Source organism: Platalea leucorodia (genome assembly GCF_965183815.1).
Source record: "Platalea leucorodia genome assembly, chromosome: 7".
Classification (NCBI taxonomy): Eukaryota; Metazoa; Chordata; class Aves; order Pelecaniformes; family Threskiornithidae; genus Platalea; species Platalea leucorodia.
In genome coordinates this window covers 26,869,857-26,892,467 of record NC_138829.1, presented here as the reverse complement: position 1 = coordinate 26,892,467, position 22,611 = coordinate 26,869,857, and the positions used below count along the sequence as shown (strand labels likewise).

Genomic DNA, 22,611 nt, shown 5'->3' with positions numbered 1-22,611 from the left:
CGATGATACTCCTCACAGGTAACTGCATCAACCCACAGTGCCTGTCCACCAGGATGCCCTGTGGCAACCTTCACCGCCGAGCCGCCTGAGCCACCACCTGGACACAGAGCTCTGCCTGCCTGAGCAGGGTCCCACTCCTCACCTGCTTTCAGTAATCACGATGGCACCATTTCAGTCTAGGGACTGCGCCCCATGCCCTGAGCCTCGCAGGCCATAGTGCTCACCAAGATACTCTCCCTGTACCGTCACATCAGGCTGCCCCACCACAGGGACACCCCAGCTGCCTTGCAGCACCTCTGTCTGCCCATCACGCTCGAGGGCTGCTCCTTGCCCCATCCCTCCCCCAGCAAACACAAGCAGCTCCAAATCAGTTCGGTTTTATGGTGGGAGCTTTCTCAGGACCTGCCTTCCCAGCCCCAAACGAGCAGTGAAAAACCAGAGAGGCAGTCAGGAAAGAAGCCAGGCCAAGCAAATAAACAAAACTTGGCCCACGAGAGTCACAAACAAGAGACAATGACCAAGAACTCACTCCTGTAAGTGCAGTTACAACTTTCTGCAGTAATTGCATTTATGGCTTTTGGTGTTTTCTGGGGACTAAACATGGAGCAGCCATCCAGCTCACAAGGTCACACTTCTCACACTCTGTGATAAAGCCATGTAGACCACTAGGCAGAGCTCTTTGCATTAAACTGACAGAACAGCACATCTTGCTCTACTGCACTGGCTCCCATTCCTTTTTACTGACTGGCAGCACCAAGCCTCCAAGAGGGTGTCCTGTGCTTACCAGCAAATGTCTCCCTCCCTCTCGCCTGCACCACCTGCAAGGAAAAAGGCTTTAGTACACCAGGGGCCAAAATAGGTTGGCTGTCCATAAGTCCCTTGAATTTTTTTGAAAGTCCATGCCTTGGATTCCTCTGCAACTGAACTTAAGCACCGACAGATCTTCTGCATACCCTGTCCAATACCTCCGTCTCTGACCGAATGGCTGGGGCAAACTAGCTGTCCCACCAAAGCGCCCAGAGAGGTCCATCCCACTTTATGGTTGTCACCATTTTCCCTGTCACAGTCGGCACAGGAGAGGTGTTTCTAAACCCAACAGGACTGGATGATCCAACAAGAGTTGGCTGACAGCAGCTCTGGCTCACTGACATCTCTGGCTTGGATAGCTTGGAATAACGCTAAGATCTGGGGAGATGGAAAGGGAGCTAATGCTGTGCTGGTATCCAAACAGGTCAAGCGCAATACACAAGGTAACTGTCAGCCAGTGAGCCCAAAATCAGCCCTGAACAACAGGATGGAAAAGACGACAAACAGGTCAATTAATTGGGAACTAAAGGAAAGGAATATAGAAGTGAGGTCAAGTCAACGGGGTGTATGGAGAACCACTCTTGTCTAAGGAGTCCGTTTTCATCATTCGCTAGAATTACATACATGCACACCGACAGGCTATTCCAGTAAAAAAATAAACAGGGCAGTTCAATGTCAATCAGGCACATGTGAAATGAATAACAAACTGGCTGCGTGACAGAACACAAGAAGCAGTTGTCGCTGGGGAGGGAATTAGATGGGTTCCAGGGTGACCAGTACGAGGCCTGGCACGATTCAAGGATTTCATCTGGAAATAAATATTTTTATTTCGAAATAAACATACGATCGACATTGATAATGTGTGCTGCTGACACAAAAATTTGCAATGTGGTGTATTGTGATGAGAACAGAGCAATCACACAGAGCAGTTTGGATCACTGTGGAGGGCAAATCCATCCAAGCAATATGGGATTTTAACAGAGCCAAATGCAGAATCACACTTCTAGGAAGAAGGAATGCAGGCAGCAGCTGCAGATAGAAGGAGATGATCCTGGAAACCAGCAATTCTGAAAAGATTTCGGGGGTAATGACAAGCAATTAAATATGAACTGTCAGTTCAATGCCCTGACATCAGGGCAGTGAAACAGTGCAGGAACAGGGAGGTATTTTTTCCTCCCTACACATCCTCATCACAGCAGGGAGTATGTATGTTAAAATATCACATCTAGTTCTGATGTGAAATATGTCACATCATCTAAGACATGTTGAAAAACTGGAGAGGATACAAGAAGAAACATGACAAAAGTAATTTGAGGGCTGGTAAAAATGCCTTTCTGTAAGAAACCTAAAGTATTCAATAGCTCTTCAATTTAGCAAAAAGAAGATGAAGAGGTGCTCTGATTACAGGGCACAGGTTTCTCCACAAGAAAAAAACACCAGGTGTAAATAGCCTTGTAATCTAACCAAGAAAGGCAAACCACGAAACATCTGCAAACCAAAGCCAAATGATTCCCTACTAGAAATCACACCCACACACAGCAGTATAGCTGTTTTCCTTCTGCAAAAAACACCCCAGTAGTAGATTCCCCAACTCTCGATACCATTGCTTCAGGAGAGGAAAGTGTGCTGCTGGGAAATGAGATATCACTGGAACAGTGCAAATATAACTAAATAAAGATGCATAATCTGTGCTGTCCTGGAGTCAATTTTAGATTATCTATTGATCTATTGATAGTTTCTGGCCTTGAGCTATAGGAATCCAAGAATGAACGGTTTTATGCCAGAGACAGAAATCCCCTGTCCGGATATTGATTACCTAATTGTTTCTAACACAGGAAAACCTTGAAAATGAGCGGCTGAGCTGCTGGGAGGAGGCATGAACGGGAGTCCGGAGAAGAAGCAGCGCAGGTAACCCATGCATACGCTGTTTGGAGCAGAGTCTGGCCAGAGGTCATTCAGGGATGGAGACAGAGCAAGTGGGATTTGTCAAAGAGCACAGACGGATAATGAAATTATTACCTGTTGATAAAAATATTTGTTGTCTTGTTAAAATCAAGATCTAAACTGAGATGAGGACAGCAAACAGTGCTTGTTTTTCAATAATGAGCAAGGCCAACCAGAATAACTGCAGAGAAGCAAGCTTTGTTTCCATCCTACCTCAGTCCCTATCAGCCTCTTTCAGAGGCTCTCCCGAGATTCTGCAGAGAACCACCCACCTCTGATGGCCATGGGGGCCAGGCATGACCTGCCCACACATTTCTGAGCTACTAATCCAGCCCTGCTGCCAGCAAAGGAACCTGTTACCTACTGCTTCATTACCTGGTGTGCTCCTGCTGGTTTCGTTAGTGACAAAGAAAAAGCTGTATGGAGCTCTAGGGAGGCCAGGTGAGAGCTACCAAGCCCTGGAAGTTCAGGCACATTTGTTCTCTGATCTCTGGCGAGAGACGCCAAGCATAGTCCTACGGGTGAACGTGGCTGGGGTTCCAAGGTCTTTTACTGCATAGATGGAAGCACCCCAAGGAAAAGAGGTGAGAGTTCCCCAGCCCAGCAACACTTACTGTCCTAATGCTGGTCACTGGAGTGCAACTTCAGCCCTGAGTTTTGAAGAGTCGCTGGGTGAAGGTGACTGGTGGCACAAGACAGGGAAATACCAGCTCTTGTGCTTGAAAATACATCATGCCTACCCTTGAGGAAGGGGGCATGCTATGTGCAAGTAGCAGGGCTTGGCTTGGTGCTACCCATTGCCTGCCTGCAGGAATTCCACCCCTTGGCTTTACGGACAACTCCTGTCATTGCCAGGATCATTAGATTTTGTAAAGGAAAAAAAAAGAAAAAAAAAGAACATATAAATAAAATAAAATAATCATTAGCTTTAAATAAAATAATCATTAGCATTTCAGTTACAAAGAAAAGTGGATTACATGTGCTTACTGCGAGGGGCAGTGCCAACTTCACAAAGGAAAAACGGAGGAGGAACATTACACCATGGCTTGCAACACTTGAGGAAAAGCCATCCTACTGGGATCCTGTTGGCAAAGCATTCCAGCGTGTGTCACAGTGGGAGAGGCAGATTTGCTTTGAATTAATTTGTTTATTTGGTTCTATTCTAGGCAGATGAGCTCTGGGACTTGTAGACTGAGTTGAGTAACACCATCCTACCCTGGGCCACAGAAATCAATGGCAAAGGGCGTCTTTCCATCTCAGTTTGTCAGTCCCAATCCAGCCCCAAGTCACGCCAAGTGGCTGGCTCATGGTCAGGGAATACAAAACAGAGCTTCTCCCCTCCAAACTTTCAGAGACAGATCACACTGGACAGATGGGCACTGGCTTGCTTGAAGGGCCTCAGGGAAAGGACCTGAGCTCACCACATCAGTACAGACCTGGCCAGAAGGCACTAGCAAGCCCTAACCATCTGGTGGATCTTAATATATATGGCTGGAGTTTGTCCACTTCCCAGGGATCTGCATTGCCGTAAGTTCTCTCCCTGGTGCGGCTGTCCTAAGGGCAAGGGCAAGGATGGAAAACAGATGGGGCAGCTCCAGATCAGCAGAGTGGGCAGCTTGTGCTACCACTTTCCGTGCCTCCACCTGCTCAGGGAAGAGGCACTGAAGAGGCAGAGGAGGTTGAGACCTCAAGGACTACGTTCTGGAACATTTAAAGTCGCAGGGCTTCACATTCATTCAGTTGTACAGCCTGCCTCCGTTGCGGCATTACTCACTTCCACTCTTCCAGCCAGGCACATGGCCAGCACAGATCTCTGCAAAGAGGCAGTGGTCTCTTCCCTTACAGGCAACCGCCTGCCAAGCAGCTGGTTTCCCTGCTCTTCATTCGTCAGAGCTGCTGACAGCTTTCTCCGTGTCAGGCACAGCCTGTGGGGCAGAAACAGCAGGCAGACTCCTAGGACAGCTCTCCCTCTGGGATGTCCTGGGGCACCCACCTCTGCGGTGTCCGGCTAACAGCAGCCACCAGGTTTCCAGGGGAAACACAGGTCAAGGAGGGAAGGTAGAGGGAGCAGCGTTCTCCTTCCAGAGGCATGGATGTTTGTGCTCCTGCTGATCTCTACCAGGCTGACGGCTGAAAGGTCACTGGCTGAGAGACCTCAGTCACCAAGCACATGAAAAGTTTCACTCCTGTAGGTATTAGGTGCTAATCAAAAGTAAAAGAGATTTGGGATGGGAGGGAGCTGGCAGACAGAGTGACCTGCATCTATAACAGTTCAAAACTGCCCAACAAGTACTTGTAGATGCCCTCTTCTGAGCTGCAGGTCAAGGGCCTGGACTCCCCATAAGCCCCTGAGGACACATGCCAGAAGTCAGGAGAACCGAGGGAGACCTGGTCCCTTACCTTCTAGTGCTACACATCCCTGCAGGATGCAAATGACACCTGTATGACATTCAGCAAGGGAACTGCACACCTACCGCTGCACCTTTGTCTGTGTATAAATGCTTTATTTTAAACAGGTTTTGTTACCGGTTATACTCTGCTCTATATTTACTTTAGAGATAGCAGGCTAGCGAAGGTACGAAAATGTTGTATTCCCCAGATATGATGGCTCTCCTGCTCAGTCCCAGATGAACCGGCAAGGTGCCTGTTCCCTGCCCAGAGGAGGTGAGTGGTATCTCTCACCCCACTGAGGACAGCGAGCAGAAGACTGAGCTGGCAGGCTCCCAGCAACCACACAGACGAGCATGAGGACCGCTGTTTTCTGAGTCAACCACAGTTTTTTTTTAAAGGCCTGCAATTTCAAGACTAGGTACACAGGATCACAATAACCAAATCTAAATCACTGAGATCATGGGGTTCAGAAAACAATACTGTCTTTCTAACCCACTGTATATAGAAAGGATTTTTTAAATCTCTGATCACTTTTGATGATCATGGTTCTCTGGGTAAGCAAAAGCCACAGGGAATCCAGGTGGGTATACAGCTGTGGCTTCTCATAGTGACCTAAGGCCAGGCATCCTCCTTGGGCTGGAGGCAAAGGTGGCAAACTCTTCAAAGCACTTCCCTCTCCCCAGCAGCAACACCTCAGTCTTTCCTGGATTTAGCTTCTATCGGCCGCTCTTCATCCAACTGTTGACTTTGGCCAGATGGCTAGCGAGCTGGGAAATGGTGTTTTTTGTGTTTGCGTAAAGGAAATGCAGAGCCAAGTGCCACAGAGTATTACTGTCTTTTCATCCAGCCTGCCTCACCCTCTCCCCAGCCAAAGCCTGACTGACCATAGCAGGGCGGATGGCCCAAGGCACTTTGGAGAGAGTGAATCCTGGACAGTGTGGTCAGCAGGGAGGGGTGCTAACCCCAGACAAGGCAAGGGCTGGCCAGCTGAGGATTGGAAAGTCACTCTTACAGCTGGAAGCAAATCTGCATCCTGCTGAGCATCAGGGAGAGATGATAGAGACTGTAGAGACCTAAGGAGCAATTCCCAGGAGGGCAACAACAGAGTGGGACGGCACTGGCCAAAACAAAATTGAAGATAAGAGACCCTCAGAGAAGCAACCATCTTCCCAGAGTCCAGGAACCCCCATCCCAGGGTCCTAGCTCAACAAGCTCCATCTTGCCAACTACAACCAGCCTGCTGCCTGGGACGCGACTGCTGCCTCCAGCCACCCAGAGAGGCCCACGGGGCTGGGAGCCGGGTCCCACGGCGCGGAGCCGCTGCAGCACTGGTAAGCCCACCCCAGCTCCTCCAGCCCGCAGCCTGCGCGCACGGCTCCAAGGCGAGAAGGCTCACCCAGGATGGAGGCCGAGTCACGCTCAGCCCCTGATAACCTGCCAGGATAACAGGCGGGTTCTCCCCTGGTTTTTAAACACCGAACAATATACTCGGTGTCTGTCTTGTCCGTCCGCCTGTCCCTTTGGCTAGGTGCCCTCCCTGCTTGGGGCCACGGGGACCAAAATCAGTGATTCACTTCCCCCTTTGTAATGCTCAGCAGTTGCTGATTTTCCACTAAAGCATCGCAGAAGAATGGGCAGCCTCAACACCAGCGTCTGTGTCTACAGGGGGAGAGAGAAGCAGCCAGCCTTGGAAAGCAGCAAATTGACCGCAGACCAGAAACTTCCCCTTTCTTGGACTCCAAACAGGTTCCTCAGCAGGCAGACGGGATTCATGGCTCAGGCTCTGGGCCCTGGAGCACAGGGGAGGCATCGCTTCGACAGCACTCAAGTTTATTATCAATTAGCTCACAAACATGCTGACAAGGAAGACAGCTCTGTTAGGACTCGGGGAGGAGGGGGGGAAACCACACCATACAAGGCACCTGACTTCAAGCCCACCCACATTATGTCCATAAATCCTGGCTCAGTTTATTATCCCCATGAGCAGCAGAGATACCGCTGAAACCTGCCCACTTCAGGCTTCCCACTGTCCCTCCTGTGGCTGCCTTCAGCCCTGGTACCCCCATGCAAGTGAGAGAGACACTGAAGCCCAAAGGCCCCTGATCCCTAGGGTCTGGTGGAAGGCAAGAGAAGTTCTCCTGGCCAGGAGAAGCAGCCACCAGCCTCCCCCAGGCAGGAGACCTTCCCAGCTGAGCCAAGCAGGACCTGTGTACCACGAAGGCCACAGGAACGACCATCTGGGTGCCCTCGTGCCTGATTCACAGTCACCTGCAGCCAGATCTCATGCCAGATGGCACATCAGACACAGGCACCTGGACCGTCACAGGGACATCAAGGCGAGTGGCAACCCTAGTGCCTACCTCAGCTACCAGGGTTTCCCCTTGCATGTTCACCTGCCACCTCAGTGGCCAAGAACTGTGGCAGAGGTGCCACTGACAACACCCTTTGCCTTGGGCTCAAAGAGCACTGCCAAAGCGGGGCTGCACAGGCAGGAATGAGGGTCAGGCTCCCTGCCACACACGCGCCCAGTGCTGCTGGCACATGCCCAGGAGTCCTGTCAGTCCAGGACCCAGGTGCCACCACCATCCCTCACCACGGCTAGCAAGGGGCTTCACAGAGCCCACGTGGCTCTTGTTTTGGGCTCTCTCCTGTGCCATCTTGCATTGGTAACTCCAGATCCCTGCTCTGCTTGACATAATGCACCAGCAGCTGGCCGAGATTTCTCTGGATCCCTCACTACAAACCACAGCAACGCATGTGCAAGTCCATGGGACAGCAAAGGCACCAGGTGTCTGCCCCACGCCACCAAGCTCAGTCCCTCCACCACCACCACCCTGGCATCTTTCTTCCTCTGGCCCCCAAAGCAGTGTCGGTGCTGTAGGGCCACCCGAGCTGGCTCCCAGCCTGCTGTGTAGTGCATGAGAACAAAGAGGACAAAGGAGATGGGCTGTGAATGCTATTTTTATCTGCTCAGGAGTTGCCAGACACCACATAAGTGAACCTCTATAAGAACATAGACAGTGAACAGGTTCTCTTTAACCAGTCTCTGGGGGTCTAATTTGCTCCTTAGCCAAAGTGACTGCCCACACGTCTCCGCACAGCTCTCCGCTGACATTAAATGCCCTTCCCTTGCCACACGTGCCACCTGCCACTCTGCGAGTGCTCTTCTTTGCTCTCGTGTATTAGGGAGTGAGCAACTGACTCCCTGGAAGCAGTCCAGCTCTCCAAGCATGGGAACAGCACCTGCCTGGCCCAGCGAGGCTGCAGAAAAACATGCCCTGTGCAAGAGCACGACACCAGGCTGTCACCGGGAGTAGCAGATCATGCTCCTGGTCTCATCAGACCTTAGTGCTGACCCAGAAAGTGGCCAGAACCGTGATTTCCAAATGCCAAGCATGATGAAGAGCTGTCTGCAATCTGCCTGTCTCCAGAGTTGAAGTGCAGGCCAATGCCTCCCAGAAAAATCAAAATGCAGCCTGCAACTGCTCTGAGCTTCAAGTGAAGCCAGCAGAGGAACCAGGCCAGGCTACTCGATTACAAATGCCACATCTGGGCCAAACCTTGCGCACTCCATAGACTAAAACAGGGATTTAGAGGGAGAGGGAAGCCAGGCGAGCTACCACCCCTCTGGCAGAGCCGCCCTGGCTGGCCTGTGGCGTGTGCAGTGAGTGGCAGGCGAGATGGGCGGCTGGGCAGCCCTCCTCTCACCAGCTCAGCCGCATGCTCCTTTGGGCTGAAGCGGTGAGAAAGCTGCTCCAGTTGGCTCCCCTGCCTGCATGCAGGGCTGGTGTTCAGCAGCACCACCAACAGGCACGGCACTGCGGCCAGACACAGTCATGCAGCTGCTCTCACGCCTTGGTGAGAAGAGACCCATCCAGAAGTGTCCTACCAGCTGCCATCACATGAAGGTCTCCATCAGTGCCACCATCTTACTGCAGACATCACCCCACGGCCACAGTTTTTGCACCATTACAAAACTGGGCATAAGATGCTGGCACAGTTGGAGAGCTGGGTTGTCCGCCATGCAACATGACCACCCCGCAGAGGGTTCAGCCACCACCACCAGCCATGGCAGTGCTTCCACTGCCCCTCTCCTCCTCTCTGTGCCCCTCAGTACAGTGAGCAGCCGGGTCCTGCCTGGCAGGGGAAGGACCTGTATTTAGGGCAGAGGCACGCAAGAGGAGAGGACAACATATCAACCTGCCCTTGTGCCCACAAGCACACCAAGATCTCCAGCCCAAAGGGCCCTCTGTCTCCACAAGACACAACAGCTGTGAGTTGAGGACCCGGCCCCTGTCTAATGAAACATGCTGCAGAGGCGTTCGCCAGAGAAAAGCTCACTGCCAGCCACAGGGAGGTCACTCGTCTCCCCCGTATAGCAGGGAGAAAACAAGCACTCTTGAGTTTCATTTCCATCTTGTTGACTAGCAGCACTCACCCCCTCCACCAGGCTGCCAACTTCAAAGCCCTGAAAAAACACTTTAGCCTATTCATCCTCGCGCCCACACGCACCCTGGGGAGTGGGGGGAGCCAGCTGCCTGCCCCCCACTTTACATGGGACACGGAGAGGGCAGGCAAAGCCTCTCTCATCCTAGGTATGTGAGTGGGGTGAAGAGCTTGTGGTTAAACACACACAGAGGGCATGGGAGCAACAGTGTGGAGAGGAGATGTGTGTAGTCCTCTCATCTGGAGAAGAGGAGGCTCTTCATCTACAGCAGGAGGTGCTAGGAAGTCTCCCACTCATCCTGGGAACACTATGGATCTAAGACATATTTTAATCTAAAATAATGGTTGAACAACCAGCAGGGTGCCTGGCCTTTGGATCTATTAGCTCGATGTAGTTAAGTCTCCTCACATCTCTCCACCCCCTGCCACACACAGGATTCCCTCACCTGCAGCACTCCAGCCATGAGAGCTGTGTTGGGATGTGACATTTTGCTGCTCACTCTCGAAGTCTCGGCCCTGCAAGGGATCGGGGTACGAGCGTCCTGGTGATTTTGATCTGTACCGTTCTGCACTGGCTCCATCCCTCCAGCTGCTCAGTAGCCAGAAGACTAGAGCCTGGCTGGGGACCAGGAGTACTCCTGGCCACGTATGCATGATGCCTGGTGGCAAAGCCAGTGCTTCCAGGGGTACCATGACCACAAATCTTCTCTCACACCTCTCCCACATGGCCTTCGATATCCACACCAAGGACCAGCAGGGAGGAGCAAGTCTCATGGCATCCCTGGTGGGAAGGGCCCCGGAGCAGGCAGAAAGGCTGCGCCTGCCTTGGCAGTGCCTGAGCTCCAGCTCCTCAGCAGAGCAGCTCCAAAGCGATGGAGAAGGCAGAGCTCCAGTGTCGTTATCAACCTGTCATTATATCCCTGGAAGAGTTTGGCACTTTGCTGTTGTAGAAAGCCTCATAGCTGAAAAATTAGCACGGCCACCCTGCCAAGGCTACAGGCAACCTAATACACCCTGTCTGCCCCCTCCAGATAGCCTCAGCCTCAGAGTATGCTCCCCATCCTCCAAGGCCAGCATTTGGCTCAGTTTTGCAGATGTGGGTCTGTTAACCATTCCCCTTGGCTCCCTCCCTCCCTCCTTTTGTAGTCCTCAGAATTCCTTCCAATTTGTCAAGATCTTTTCTGGCAATAAAGAATACCTTGACTCAGTGCAGGACCCCAGGCTGCGCAGGAAAAAAGTCCATGCGACTTGGGTCTTTTGCCTCCAAAGTCCTAAGCGCCGCCAGTCTCTCATACGCGGCCACACTGCATTACTCTCTGCTGCCTAATTTGCTGTTCACTCCTACTCTGCAAAATCTCAGCCTCTCCTTCTTCCAGATTTCTTCCTCCCATGGAGGATTTTTTTCCTTCAGCTGTAACAGATAATATTTTTCCAGCCTGAATCTCTTCTTAGTTCCTGCCTGTATGTTTAGTTTCTGCAGGTCCCTGAAGAGAGCCTCCACACAAGTAAGACAAAAATGGGTTGGTGCAGAGAGCTGGGTACCAATCCCATCCAGCACCAGGCACTCAGGGCAGCACTTCTCAAGGTGCTTCTGAAGAAAGGAGAGAACGAGCATATTTTATATGGAGACCTCTACATCTCTGTTTCAACCACTCCTTGTACCAAATCAGCTTCAATTCATCCCTTGTGTCCTGCCAGCAGTTGGTGATTTATGGAAAACACTCAAAACCAAAGAGAACAGCTTTGATTTTCCTTAAGTACCAGCTTAAACCAAATAAGGCAGCAGATGATCAGGTATGAGAAACTGCAGTGTAGTCCATATGTACAAGGGAGCTGAAAGCAAACTGGATGACAATCCTAATTCAGGCATTAGGGAAAAGCTCTCCGGCATTTGATCATGTGGTCTTAGCACTCTTCTAACATTTTTCTTTTTTATACAACTGCTATATAAATTGTATTGTCATAAATGTCCCAAATGATATATATATAGTATATAAAATAGCCTATAAACCGGATTTTCTGTACTACCTCACCTACCACATGTACAATGCATTTGCCCTGCACCCTGCTCTCTTGCATGTAGTCTCAGACTAAGCTGACAGTAGCAGCATTTTTCTTTCAGTTAGAAGGAAAAGTGCATTTGAACGTTTTCTCCCAAAGCCTAGAGGCTGAATTAAGCTATAGGAATGGCTCCTAAGGAGGTGTAGAAGAACCAGGCCTAATGTAAAGACCATATTTGGAATTTAAAAGGAGCCTGAAAAGCAAGCTATCCTCCTGCTGCTCTGAAGCATATGCAACCCCCTAGAAAGTAAATACATAAAACACATAAACCAGAATGGTGCTGACAGCTTTAAAACACTAGAAAGTAGAGCAACGGTATCTGGTGCCAGGCTAGAGAAGGTATATCATGTAATTTAAAAATAGAAGTATTTTTATATAAGAAAAATTACATTTACGCTCCTCTTGGGTAGCTTGAGTTTTTCCTTTAGGCTTCCCAGCCAGCTTGCCAAAGGCTTTCAACTATGTCAAAGCAGGAGAGGGGCCGAGATCTGGAGCTTATGGAGATCACATTGCCCTGAGTGGAATCTCTTTTAACATATTCTCACATGGACTGGCACTGGCTTTTCAGTTTCAATTTTTTAACAAGGTCTCAGATATCTATTAAAGATGGCTCTGGATCAAGGAACCTAAATGCTGGGCCACTTTGAGAAAACTACATTGCCAAAGGGAAGCACCTTAGAAAGATTCAATTAGGGCTTATCTGCACTAGGAAAATATGCATAAACACGCTGCAGTGGCAGAAGGCAAGGTTGGCACCAGTGTTTTACGCCAGGAATTCAGAGTCACACACTATGGATCTCCTGGGCTGGTCCCATCCCAAGCAAAGTAGGAAACCTGCCACAGCCCATGCCATGGGAATGCACTTACACAGAGGGGCTTCTCAGCCAGGGTGAGCTTCTATTTTCTCTGTTGTTTGGGTATTAATAAATTGTAACCCTTGTAAATGCAAAGTGAGTGACAGTCATAAGTGAGCAGAAGAGCAGGAGGTGTGATCAGTAGGTGCGTGGCTAGTACAGACCTCCTCCTAGCACTACACGTATCGTGGGCAAACAGTCCTGGACACTCAGCAGCAACCCAAGTAAGGCAGTAAGAAAGCTCCCCTTTTCCTCATAAACGTGGAAAGTTTAAAGCTGGCAAGACAGGAGGCTCCAGATCCTGCTTTAACAATTAAGACAAATCTGTCTCTGTTTGGAGCAGCATCTTTAAAAAGCAAGTGATCTTGAAATGAACTTTCGTTTTATCTGCCAGTCCTCAATGACAACAAGCTAATCAAGCTGATTTTGCCAAGCCACAGTTCTCAATGTCATGTTTTGAGTGGCCACCCCAGGGTGAAGGGCTTTACGTCCACCCATGGGTCCTGCTCTCCTCTGCAAAGGACCATGCTAGACATTTGACTGCCACCAGAACAGGAGCTGGTTTCATCCAATTTTCAAAAGGGGGGAAATACACTTTCTCCATCCAGCAACCTCTGCCGCACACCCAAGATCCTGCCTTCTGCTTGCTCCCGGCTGTTCTCATCCTTCACTTCCAGGAGAGAGAATAGAGATTTTGGAGAGCCTCCCTGCTGGCATCAGGTTCCCACTGTCCCCAGGCCAGGAGTGCTTGCCACAACTCCTCAAGGGCTGCATATAGCCCTTCCTCTCGTCAGGAAGGGAGGAGATGTCTCCTCCAGGGTGCTGGAGAGGAGGCTCTGAGATCAGGAGTCAGTGGGGCGGGCATGTCACAACTAAGCCTCCTTCCTTTTCCATCCTGAAAACACCAGGCAACTCCCAGCAACTGCCTTGCCTAAACAGAGTCCTCTCAGAGGAAGCTCCCTGCCCTCAAGAGCTTAGCCGCATTAAGCTGTCTGCACAGTGTCTCAGCACCTTATACCACAGCTATGTCCTTTTCCCTTGCCGGGGTTGCTGGGAAAATGCTTTGCAGGTCCCAGGCATCTCTGCTTTTCTGTGAAGAGGAAGGATGTCTTGCTTCCCAGGCAGCCGTTGTCCAGCACACACATCCCATCTGGGCAGCACGGCTCCCTTGCGTAGATGGTGGTTACAGATTTATGCCCGGCATTCCTGCAGGAGGGACCTTCTTGGGTGGCAGTGGCAGGACCCTCCTCGCACACTGCCCGGAGCCAGAGGCAGCTGGCTGCCCATCCCGATGGTGAGGGGCAGGGGCGCAACCCCTTTCCACTCCCTGCTAAATTAATTCTGCTGATACTCCAGCCTTAGGAAAACAAAGCTGTTTCCATTTAGCTCGGCTTTTGGGCTGAGGTGCAGCTCCACCCGCACAATCATCCATCGGGGCTTTGCTTCTCCGGGCAGAGATTCAGGCTGAGATCAAGAGGAGGGAGGATTTGCAGCTAGTCCATGACGGCAGGGCCTCTAACACCCCCAGGATTTTACTCTCCAGAGCACTCCCTGTTCCAAGCAGCACAGCGCCGGGGCCTCCCAGCTTCTGCAGCAGCTAACAAGCCCCCGCAGGCCCGGCTCTAAACCTCCGCTGAGCCATGGCCTGCTGAAGGGACTTGGGAAGTGGTACTCATTGCTCAGCCTGTATTTTAAGGGATGAAAGCTTGAGCATCACCAGCTCTGGTGTCAGCAAAGTAAACCCAGAGCTGCCCTTATCCTAGCCATGTCTTCCCCTGGGCAAGGGCTGAGCTCAGATAAGGCTGGCTATGTCTTCTTCTTTAGTCCCAGGAAGAAGAGATAACATGCACCATATGGGCACACCAAGGATGCAGTGATTCTTCCCTGGTACCCCTCCAAACAGAGGCACCGATGGCTATGTGTAACATGGCAGCACTGACACCTGTGCTCAGCACAATGCTCAGGCTGACGTCCACATCCCCATCTTCCCAGGACTGCCAGCATGCCCAGAAATGGATCTATGACAGCTACACTGGAATGCCCACAGATCCATTTGCTAACCTTCACACCTGCCAGGTGCAAATACAAACCTACCAGTACAACCAGTTGCGTATGACCCGTACAACCCTGTTGGTCAAGGAGCTGCTACTTCTCACCAGGGCTGAGGGCAGAAGACTGACGGTAACTTATCTCCTGCTGTCACAGTCGTGCTTCCTGGGCTCTCCTGGCAGGGAAGCCGCAGAAGGCATCACTGCTTCTGCTTCCAGGCATGAACTCTGGAGAGCCTGAGCACATTTGTCTGAAACAGGGCCATAAAAACAGGCAGCTGCCTCATCATACTTTTCACCAAGGCTTTACAGGCTCCTCCAGACTCCCAAAGAGTTTCTACCTCCAGAGCAGGCCACTCTCCACAGCGAAGTGGCAGTCATCATAAGCAGCAAGTCCAAATAGCTGAGGATAAGAAATCAGTTCCTCAATAACCTAGGAGGCTGCTCTCCTAACTCTCTCTGAAGATTCACTTCAGAACACGCTGAAATCAAAATCAACCCCATCTCTGCTTAGCGAGCAGGTCTCTGGGGAGGATTCACGGGTTTTGTTCCATGCTTATACATCTAATACAGCATTGTTCTAGTGCATGACTTCAGAGCTTCTGATTGCTACCTCCGTACAAACAAACACAAATAAAGCCAATATACACACCAATAAACTAAAGGAGAAAGCAAATTCACTCATGTGAGGATTGATGTCCTGTCTTGGCACAGCAAGATGAGGCTTAGAGGTCTATAAGTTCCCACTCTTGCGCAACTTCTCCTTGTTAGCAATGCGAATGTCCAGGGAGGTTGGGGACTGGTCATTTGTCCTGGATCTCACAGTCTTCTCACAACCACTGACCTGGAACCACCAGTGTCCTCTGAGAAACCCAAGAGCTTCTTCTACCTCTTCCTTATCAACAAATCAGACAAGCAGGCCAGCTGCTGTGGGAGCATGGCAGGCTCACTAGAAAAAGTCAGTGTCCCACCAGCACAACCCATCCTTATCCAAGAGGACACCATGAAAAACCCAAGCTGTTCCTCTCAAACTTGACAGTGAACTGAACTCCAGTGAAGGTGACCCCAAGTTTGCAGTGCCTAAGAATCAATCCTCGTACTTGCAAATATGAGCAAGATCTACCTACTTCTGCGAAGGCCAATATGTTCCTTGCTTTTGCTGCTACAGCCCAACTGTATGGAGAAAGCCTGATGCAGAAGCACAGAAATTACTTTAGTGGTAGCACAGAAATAGATGATGTTGAAACTGCAAGAAGCAGGCTCCGAGTTCAAACAAGTCTGAGAGCAAGGTTTCATGAGACAAATGACCAACCTAATAAATGGCTTCCACCAAAATGGGAGTCCACCCCTTTCCTCCCCCTGCAATGCTAGCCTTACAATTCTGTCCAATTCTTCTGGTCCTCATGTTATCTTTCAATTTAGTTCACTGAAGTGGCAGAAAATTATCCTTAATTTTGCTGTGTTATTTTTTTGTTGAGCCAACTTGCCCAGGGGCCTGATGAGCACCAACACCAGTGCAAGGGAAGCAGTGGGAGGGCACGGCCGGGTGCAACAGCAGCAGGAGCGAGCCTTCGGCTGCAGACATTCATTCTTACAGGCTCCACAGCTAGCCCAGAAGTTGGCAGGCTGAAGGCAACACTCAAAAATATTTGGGAAACAACCCATTTAACAGCAGTAAGGCTTTTAGGTCATGCCGGTTGTATGCCATATGTTATATGGTCCATGGACAAAACCAAAGCAACTGAATTGTACGGGAAAACGCCCAGGGGCTGAAGTGTGGCGTTTCGATGCAGACCAATGCCAGGGTGCAGGCAGCCCCACACCTGCCTGCACAGCACCGCTACACATCGCTCAGGCAGGAAAGGCACAGCACAGGACCACTCCAGAAGGCAGACAGTGGTGGCCGTGTCCCGGGGTCCTACCTGTGGCCATCACAAAGGACAAATGTCAAATACTCTTGCCGAATCTTGTGGGATAAGGCGATGTCCTATGGTCTCCATGGGGAGGGAAGGTGGAAAGGCACAGCACAGTCCTTAATGGAGTCCTATTTCCTTGGGACAGCGCCAGAGGATTTAAGGTACGGCAGGCAGCCGAGCATTCAGCAATCCCAGCTCAGCGATCGCTAGACACTCTGTCTGACTGCCTGGACAGGAATGCTCTGCCAGTGCCTGCACAGCCCCCCGTCCTCTGCACAGAGCCTGAGGTCATGTTCCTTACTGGGAAAGCCTTCAACAGGTGCTGTATCTCCAAGGGCACTGCTCTCCCTCCCCTCCAGTCCTTGCACACACAGCAGTGGCACGGAGGGGTAGGAGGAGGTCATCACTGGGGGGAAACTTGTCAGCAATGACTAGGATTGCAGGCACGTGCGAGGGCTGCATGCTCGCTCGGGCACCAAGCCTCTCTCGGGGCAGCGATGACAGGGGCTTGGCCACCTCTCCCTGCCAGCATCACCTCTGTCTTGCCTGAATTTGGTTCCCATCAGATACTCTTTCAGTTGGGCACCAAGACATGCTGGCTTCAGTGAACTACTTCATGTCAGTCAATTCCTCGTCAGTCATTTGAGCCCCTCCAAAACTGTAGACGGCCAAGAGTAAGTGTCTAGAAATGTCTCCAGCCCATGCATTGCCTCTGCTTCAGAAGAGACAGAAAGGCAACAGCTACTTTAAGTGCAACAGACACTTTAAATACAACCTGCAGAAATACAGAAAAACAAAGGCCGATCTGCTCTCTCCTCAGACAGCTCTAAGTGATGCTGACAAAGTCAAAACAGCTCAGAGAAGAAAAGGAGAAACTGAAGTTACATCCTTGTTAGGCATCTGTAATTTGTTGTAATGTCTTCTTGACTATGACTGAGGGACTTCTGCTGGAAGCCACGTGCAAATTCTCTGCTGTGGTGGCTACCAACAGAACCAGTCTTTCTGGCCCAGCAACTGGGTGAGTAGCAGCAAGAACATCGGCCTTTAGGGGTGGTGCAGTCTAACACTTTGCTCCTGTATCAATGGACTCTTACAGAAAAGTGGAGGTGATTTTTTAAAAAAACAAACGCGTGGGTTGTTGTATAGCAAGCAGGCACCATTCCCACCTCTCCATCCCCACTGAGCTGCCAGCACCACAGAAGTGCTTGTCAGGGAAAGGCACCTTTCCCGCCTTTACCGCCTCCTTCAACAGAAAACCCACAGCTCCAGAGGGACTTCACAAAACACAAAGTGTGGAGGAGTTGCAGCTCGGGTACAGGAGCACCTCAGCACTGGCCTGAGGCAGGTGGGCAGAAGCCATAAGCTCTTCCTCACCCAAAAGGACCGCACAATGCCACAGTTGTCATTCCAAGCTAAATGTGCTCCTCACAGAGCCTCTCCTGCACGGACCTCTGTGAGCTCCAACAGCTGCATCTTTGCTTCCATACCCAATATAGAGGTGCCTGCCTGGGTACAAAAATGACCCACACCACAGCAGGGTGACACAGAAATATGGAACAAATGGCTCAATAATGGCTAGAGTCTGCCAGGAGACATCTCCGAGTATCATCACTTTGCTCATACCGGCATTTAATAGCACACCTCGTATCTAGGTACCCTCCTGTGGATACTACCTGGACATATTGCTCTAAGCACATCCTCTTGGGAAAGAGATTTAAACCCCACTCCTCTATCCACCCTGCTGCTACCACTAACACTGCTCATCAACTGGACAAGGGCAAACTGCTGAGCTTCACGGTCCTCCTTCCCCATGGGACTGCCACTAGCCTGTCCCATTCCTTCGTGTGCCTGGGGACCGTGACACAGTGCTGGGGCCAAACCGAGTCCTTTGGAGGGACAGCAGGGCCCAACCCCCTTCCGTCAGCTCCCACAGCCTGGCCAGGAGCCTCCACTGGGAGCCGAGCTGCCTGCTCTCGCAAAGCAGAGGCTGTGGCCTGACCGAGCGTGGCGTTAGCTGCCTGTGGGTTTGGGGGAGCATCCTGCCGGGAACTGGGTTTGACTTACACAGCTGGGATGTGCCGTGGGACGGGCGCCTGAGCCCCTCGCAGGGAGGCGTCCCGCCCTGCCGTGCTGGTCCTCCTCCGGAGGGAGCTTGCGGGGGGCTGGAAGGCGGCGGCACCGGGCGGGTGGTACTCCTGCTCGGGAACGACTTCTTCGCACCGGGAGCCCTGGAAGCCTGAGCGACAGGTACAGACCTGGGGACGGCTGCAGGAGCCCTTGTTCTGGCACGGTGGGTCGCAGACAGCTGGGGAGACACAGAAAGGTGGTCAGTGGACAGGGGGCTCCCGGCAGCGTGCTCAGCCCCACGGTGGTGGCACCCGGCTCGGGCAGCACAACCAGGGTGGCCCCACCTCTTCTCTGCAGGCAGGTGGCCTTCAAAGTTTCAGTGTTACTGCTGCCGTGGGCCCCTAACACAAGGTCACTGCCACCAGAGACTTGTTTCTGTTCCCACTTCTCCCCGCTGGTCTCTGCAGGGCTCTTCTCCAGCAATACTCACTTCAGAAAGCTCAAAAACGAGCAGCATGGTCTGCAGAGAGCATACAGCCTCCAGCACTGCCCACAGCTCTCCGAGCAGGAGTAGGACCTCAATCCTAGAGCAAGGGGAGGCAACGACTGCCAGACGAGAAGACAGAGGACCATGCACTATCACCGTCTCTTGAGAGTAGTTTGCATGTTACCTTCCTGCTTTAGTCCGCTTTGGGGTCTGATTTGCATGGTCCCCCTGTGTTTCCTCTCCAGAGCTTTCCAGCTCTCCCTCCACAGCTGATTTTGGAGTTACTGCGCTCAAATTCCTCCGCAGCTATGGGGACTTACAGTTCATTAACTTCATGCCCAAATCACCCTCTGAGCCTGTGTGTGTTCCTAATTGCAGCACATCAGCTTCAGTTTGCACCCCGTGAGGAAAGTGCTATTAATTAATAGCCAGACCCTAACACTTCCCAAATTAACTGAGGCCAAATTGGGTTTATAGCCCAGCCAGCGAGAGCCAGGAAACCACAGCTCGCTCAGGTAGGATCAGGCTCATTGTTCTGAGCAAGAGTAATTGAAAAGGCACTGGAAAACAGTGTCCTCCCTCAAAGAAGGAAAGGGCCAGTTAGCTGAAGGGTAATGAAACCTTGTCGGACAACACAGGGTGGACATTAACCTCCAGCCATGTGGGAACCCTGTGGATGGGTTGAAACATGCAGCCACTGCTTCTGCTGAGGGCCCCTTCCCCAGGACTGCCCCAGGGAGGCTGCAGGAGCATCTGACATCCCACCACCTTTGCACGCAGCTGCTGGGGTTTCATAAGCACATCCCTCCCTCTCTGGCTGTGCTCTCCATCCCCGTGAGATCCAAGCAGGCCTGTGAGAAGCACTGCTTCTGGGCAACAAACACAGAGAGCTCTAGCCTCGTGTGCCGTCCACACGTCATCCCGTTGTTGCCAAGTGAGGAAAGTCCTTATACAGGCTCTGAGGTCCTTTCACAGCAGTATAGGCCCCACAACCCTTCCCTCACCCCAAAACTGGACTGCCATCAGCTTTTCCTAACTAGATCAGGGATATGTTGGCTGGAATGCTTCATTTGACCTTTATTACCATGTTAATACTCAGGAAGAGAGGGAGATCTCAAGGAAAGGGAGAACCCAAGTCACGTAGGGCTGTATAGGTTAAAGCCAGAAGCCTTGATGAAATCCCCCAGTAAATAAATCAGCCACCACTGCAGACTCTGGAACAGAGACAGGGTCCTAGTCAGGCAGGAATTAACCGTCTCTGGGAAGTCTGGCACTCCAAAAGTTGATGTAATTTATAATATAAAACTCAGCTGTGATTTAAATAGGCTGCCAGTCCCTACCGTTATCTCCCAATAAATGCCTGTTTTAACAAACGCCACCAGACCAAGAAGCCTGCCATTGAAAACAACAGCTTCACGCGCTGAAATACTGCAGAGCCACGATGCCGGGACCTGGGATCACAGTGGTTCTCACAACCTCTCCCACTAACAATGTTCATAGTCACATTAGACTGTGCCCTTCAGCAGGAAAGCAGTGATAAGTGACCAGGCACTCTAAAAAGCCCCTAAGGCAGCTGATATAGAGAAGAGGAAGAAGGGAATGGTATTAGTCGTCTGGTCCCTTCACGCAGGATGGCGGGGGGGTGCTGCCCTAGCTGAAATACTCCAGCTCTAGGATTAGTCCCCTTCCCAGTTGCTTTTGCAGACTCAGGAAGAACTTGAAAGAGCTTTAAAAAGTCACTGGTTTTCACTCAGTCCAGCTATGCAATATAAGGAGAGCAGATCATTCCGCAGAAGTACTGCCAATGCTGAGTGTGTGAAATCATGAGTCAGGCCCCCAAAACCATAACACTGACAGATGAAACAAGATGGTTAAATATATATATATATATATATATATATTTGGAATCTTTCTCTTTGCTTTCTGGTTTCTGAGCACAGGGGTTACTCTGAGATGTCTCCTCTCAGCTGTGGGGGCTATAAACAGTTTCTGTTAAGATGACAGCCACTCATTTCTTCTCACTATAGTCTCATGTAATCGCCTGCTCCATGAGCTGCGGCTTTAGGGAAAGCAAAAAGAGTCATCTCAAAACTCTTAATAAAAGGATAAGGTTTGGAGCACTGCTGAAGTATCATTAGTAGCAATGCTAGTTTGTTCAAGAGCATCCAGCAGTGCCCTCACAGATCAAGTCTGGTGCTGTCTGGTCTTCAGTGCATGAGGTAAGTCCCCCCTGCAAGGTCACACTGCAGGGATGACTGCGGCGTGACTCTGACCACCCACTAGGCCAGGCAGGCAGGACCATCAGAAGGAAAGGTCACCAAGTCCAACCTCCCGTCACTTTGCAGGCACACCCGGCCCAGGATTGAGCAATGACATTGCAAGGTGACATCCGATTACTGTGTCCCTGCTGCTCTGCACGAGCTCTGGGTCTAGGGGAGTGGTGTAGATCTTCACTGTAAGCAGCTCCTACTCAGTCCTATTTAAATGTGGGGGAACCTGTCCATCCAGCTAGGCATCCACAGGAAAACTGGGAAGATGCTGAAGGACTTGTACCACTGGAGTGATATAGTCCACTTTCTCATGGAAAAGTTTGCTTATTGATGCAGAGCAATATGTCATCTCAGTTCTAACTTAAGGCTCTGACTGTGTTAGCAAAGCCAGAAGGGATGGATAATTTAATACAAGTGAGAGATCTGTGCAGGCTGACAGGTAGGGAGATCAACAGCAATGCAGAAATAACAGAGAGGGAAAACAGAACTTCGATGAAAAACGGTCTGGGCTCAAAAAACCCTACAGTCACTGTATAGAAGAGAGAGAGAGAGCATGCGAATGTCATCTCCATTTTGCAGATGTGGAAAAGCCCCAGGTGCTAATGCGACTGTCTGAAGACACACTGTGAGACCACAGCAGAGCCAGCAACTCGTCCTGGAATCCCTGCGCCTTCATCCAGTATCTTAACCACAAGACCATCTGTATGAGATTAGGAAGTGCCTGAATTTATTTAGTCCTTCCCAACATGCTGATTAAAAATGTTTCTTTTAAGCTTTAAAATATCCATCTCAAAAAAAAAAGCTCACCCTGCATTATGAGCCCAACCCAGGCTGCTATCTTGGGAAGCAGCAGAGAACCATAGTAAATAATACTGATGAAAGTGGAGGTTGATGAACTGACATTGGGAGGCTGAGCAAGAGGATTTCCCTGCTCTGAAGCAGAGAGGAAGGATGATGAGCTAATAGGCAGCCACTAAATTATCAACAAGTGCACACTGCAGCCCCTGAAATATGGGCAGTGCAAGGGGCCAGCTTGTGTGTACGGGTTTCTTCTCCACTGAACTCAGGACATAAAGGCCCGAGTCTCACCCCAGGATGAAGTTGAATAAGCAGGAGGTTGGATGAACTCCTCGGGCCCAAGTTCAGATGTAGCTTATTATCCCTAATGTCCCCTCCTGCGGGAAGACCTCCAGAGCCCCACAGGATGCCCTGTATGCAGTTCAGTGTGCTGGAACCACACTACCAATGGGCAGAAACCACACCCATTGCGAGCAGGCGAGATCTTCCTCCTAAACTCCCTTAGCTCACTTCCACTTTCCC

At 50.9% G+C, this 22,611-nt stretch overlaps 1 protein-coding gene across 2 annotated transcripts in view; it reads right to left on the bottom strand.

Moving 5' to 3' along the window:
- Positions 1 to 22,611, bottom strand: part of LTBP2 (latent transforming growth factor beta binding protein 2) — a gene marked incomplete at its 5' end in the record, with an annotated part of 72,828 nt that overhangs the window by 39,300 nt on the left and 10,917 nt on the right. For both annotated transcript variants that reach the window (XM_082318469.1, XM_082318470.1), the window contains one exon: positions 18,532 to 18,772. In XM_082318469.1, the coding sequence (XP_082174595.1) occupies positions 18,532 to 18,772 (241 nt within the window). The remainder of the gene's footprint in view (positions 1 to 18,531; positions 18,773 to 22,611) is intronic.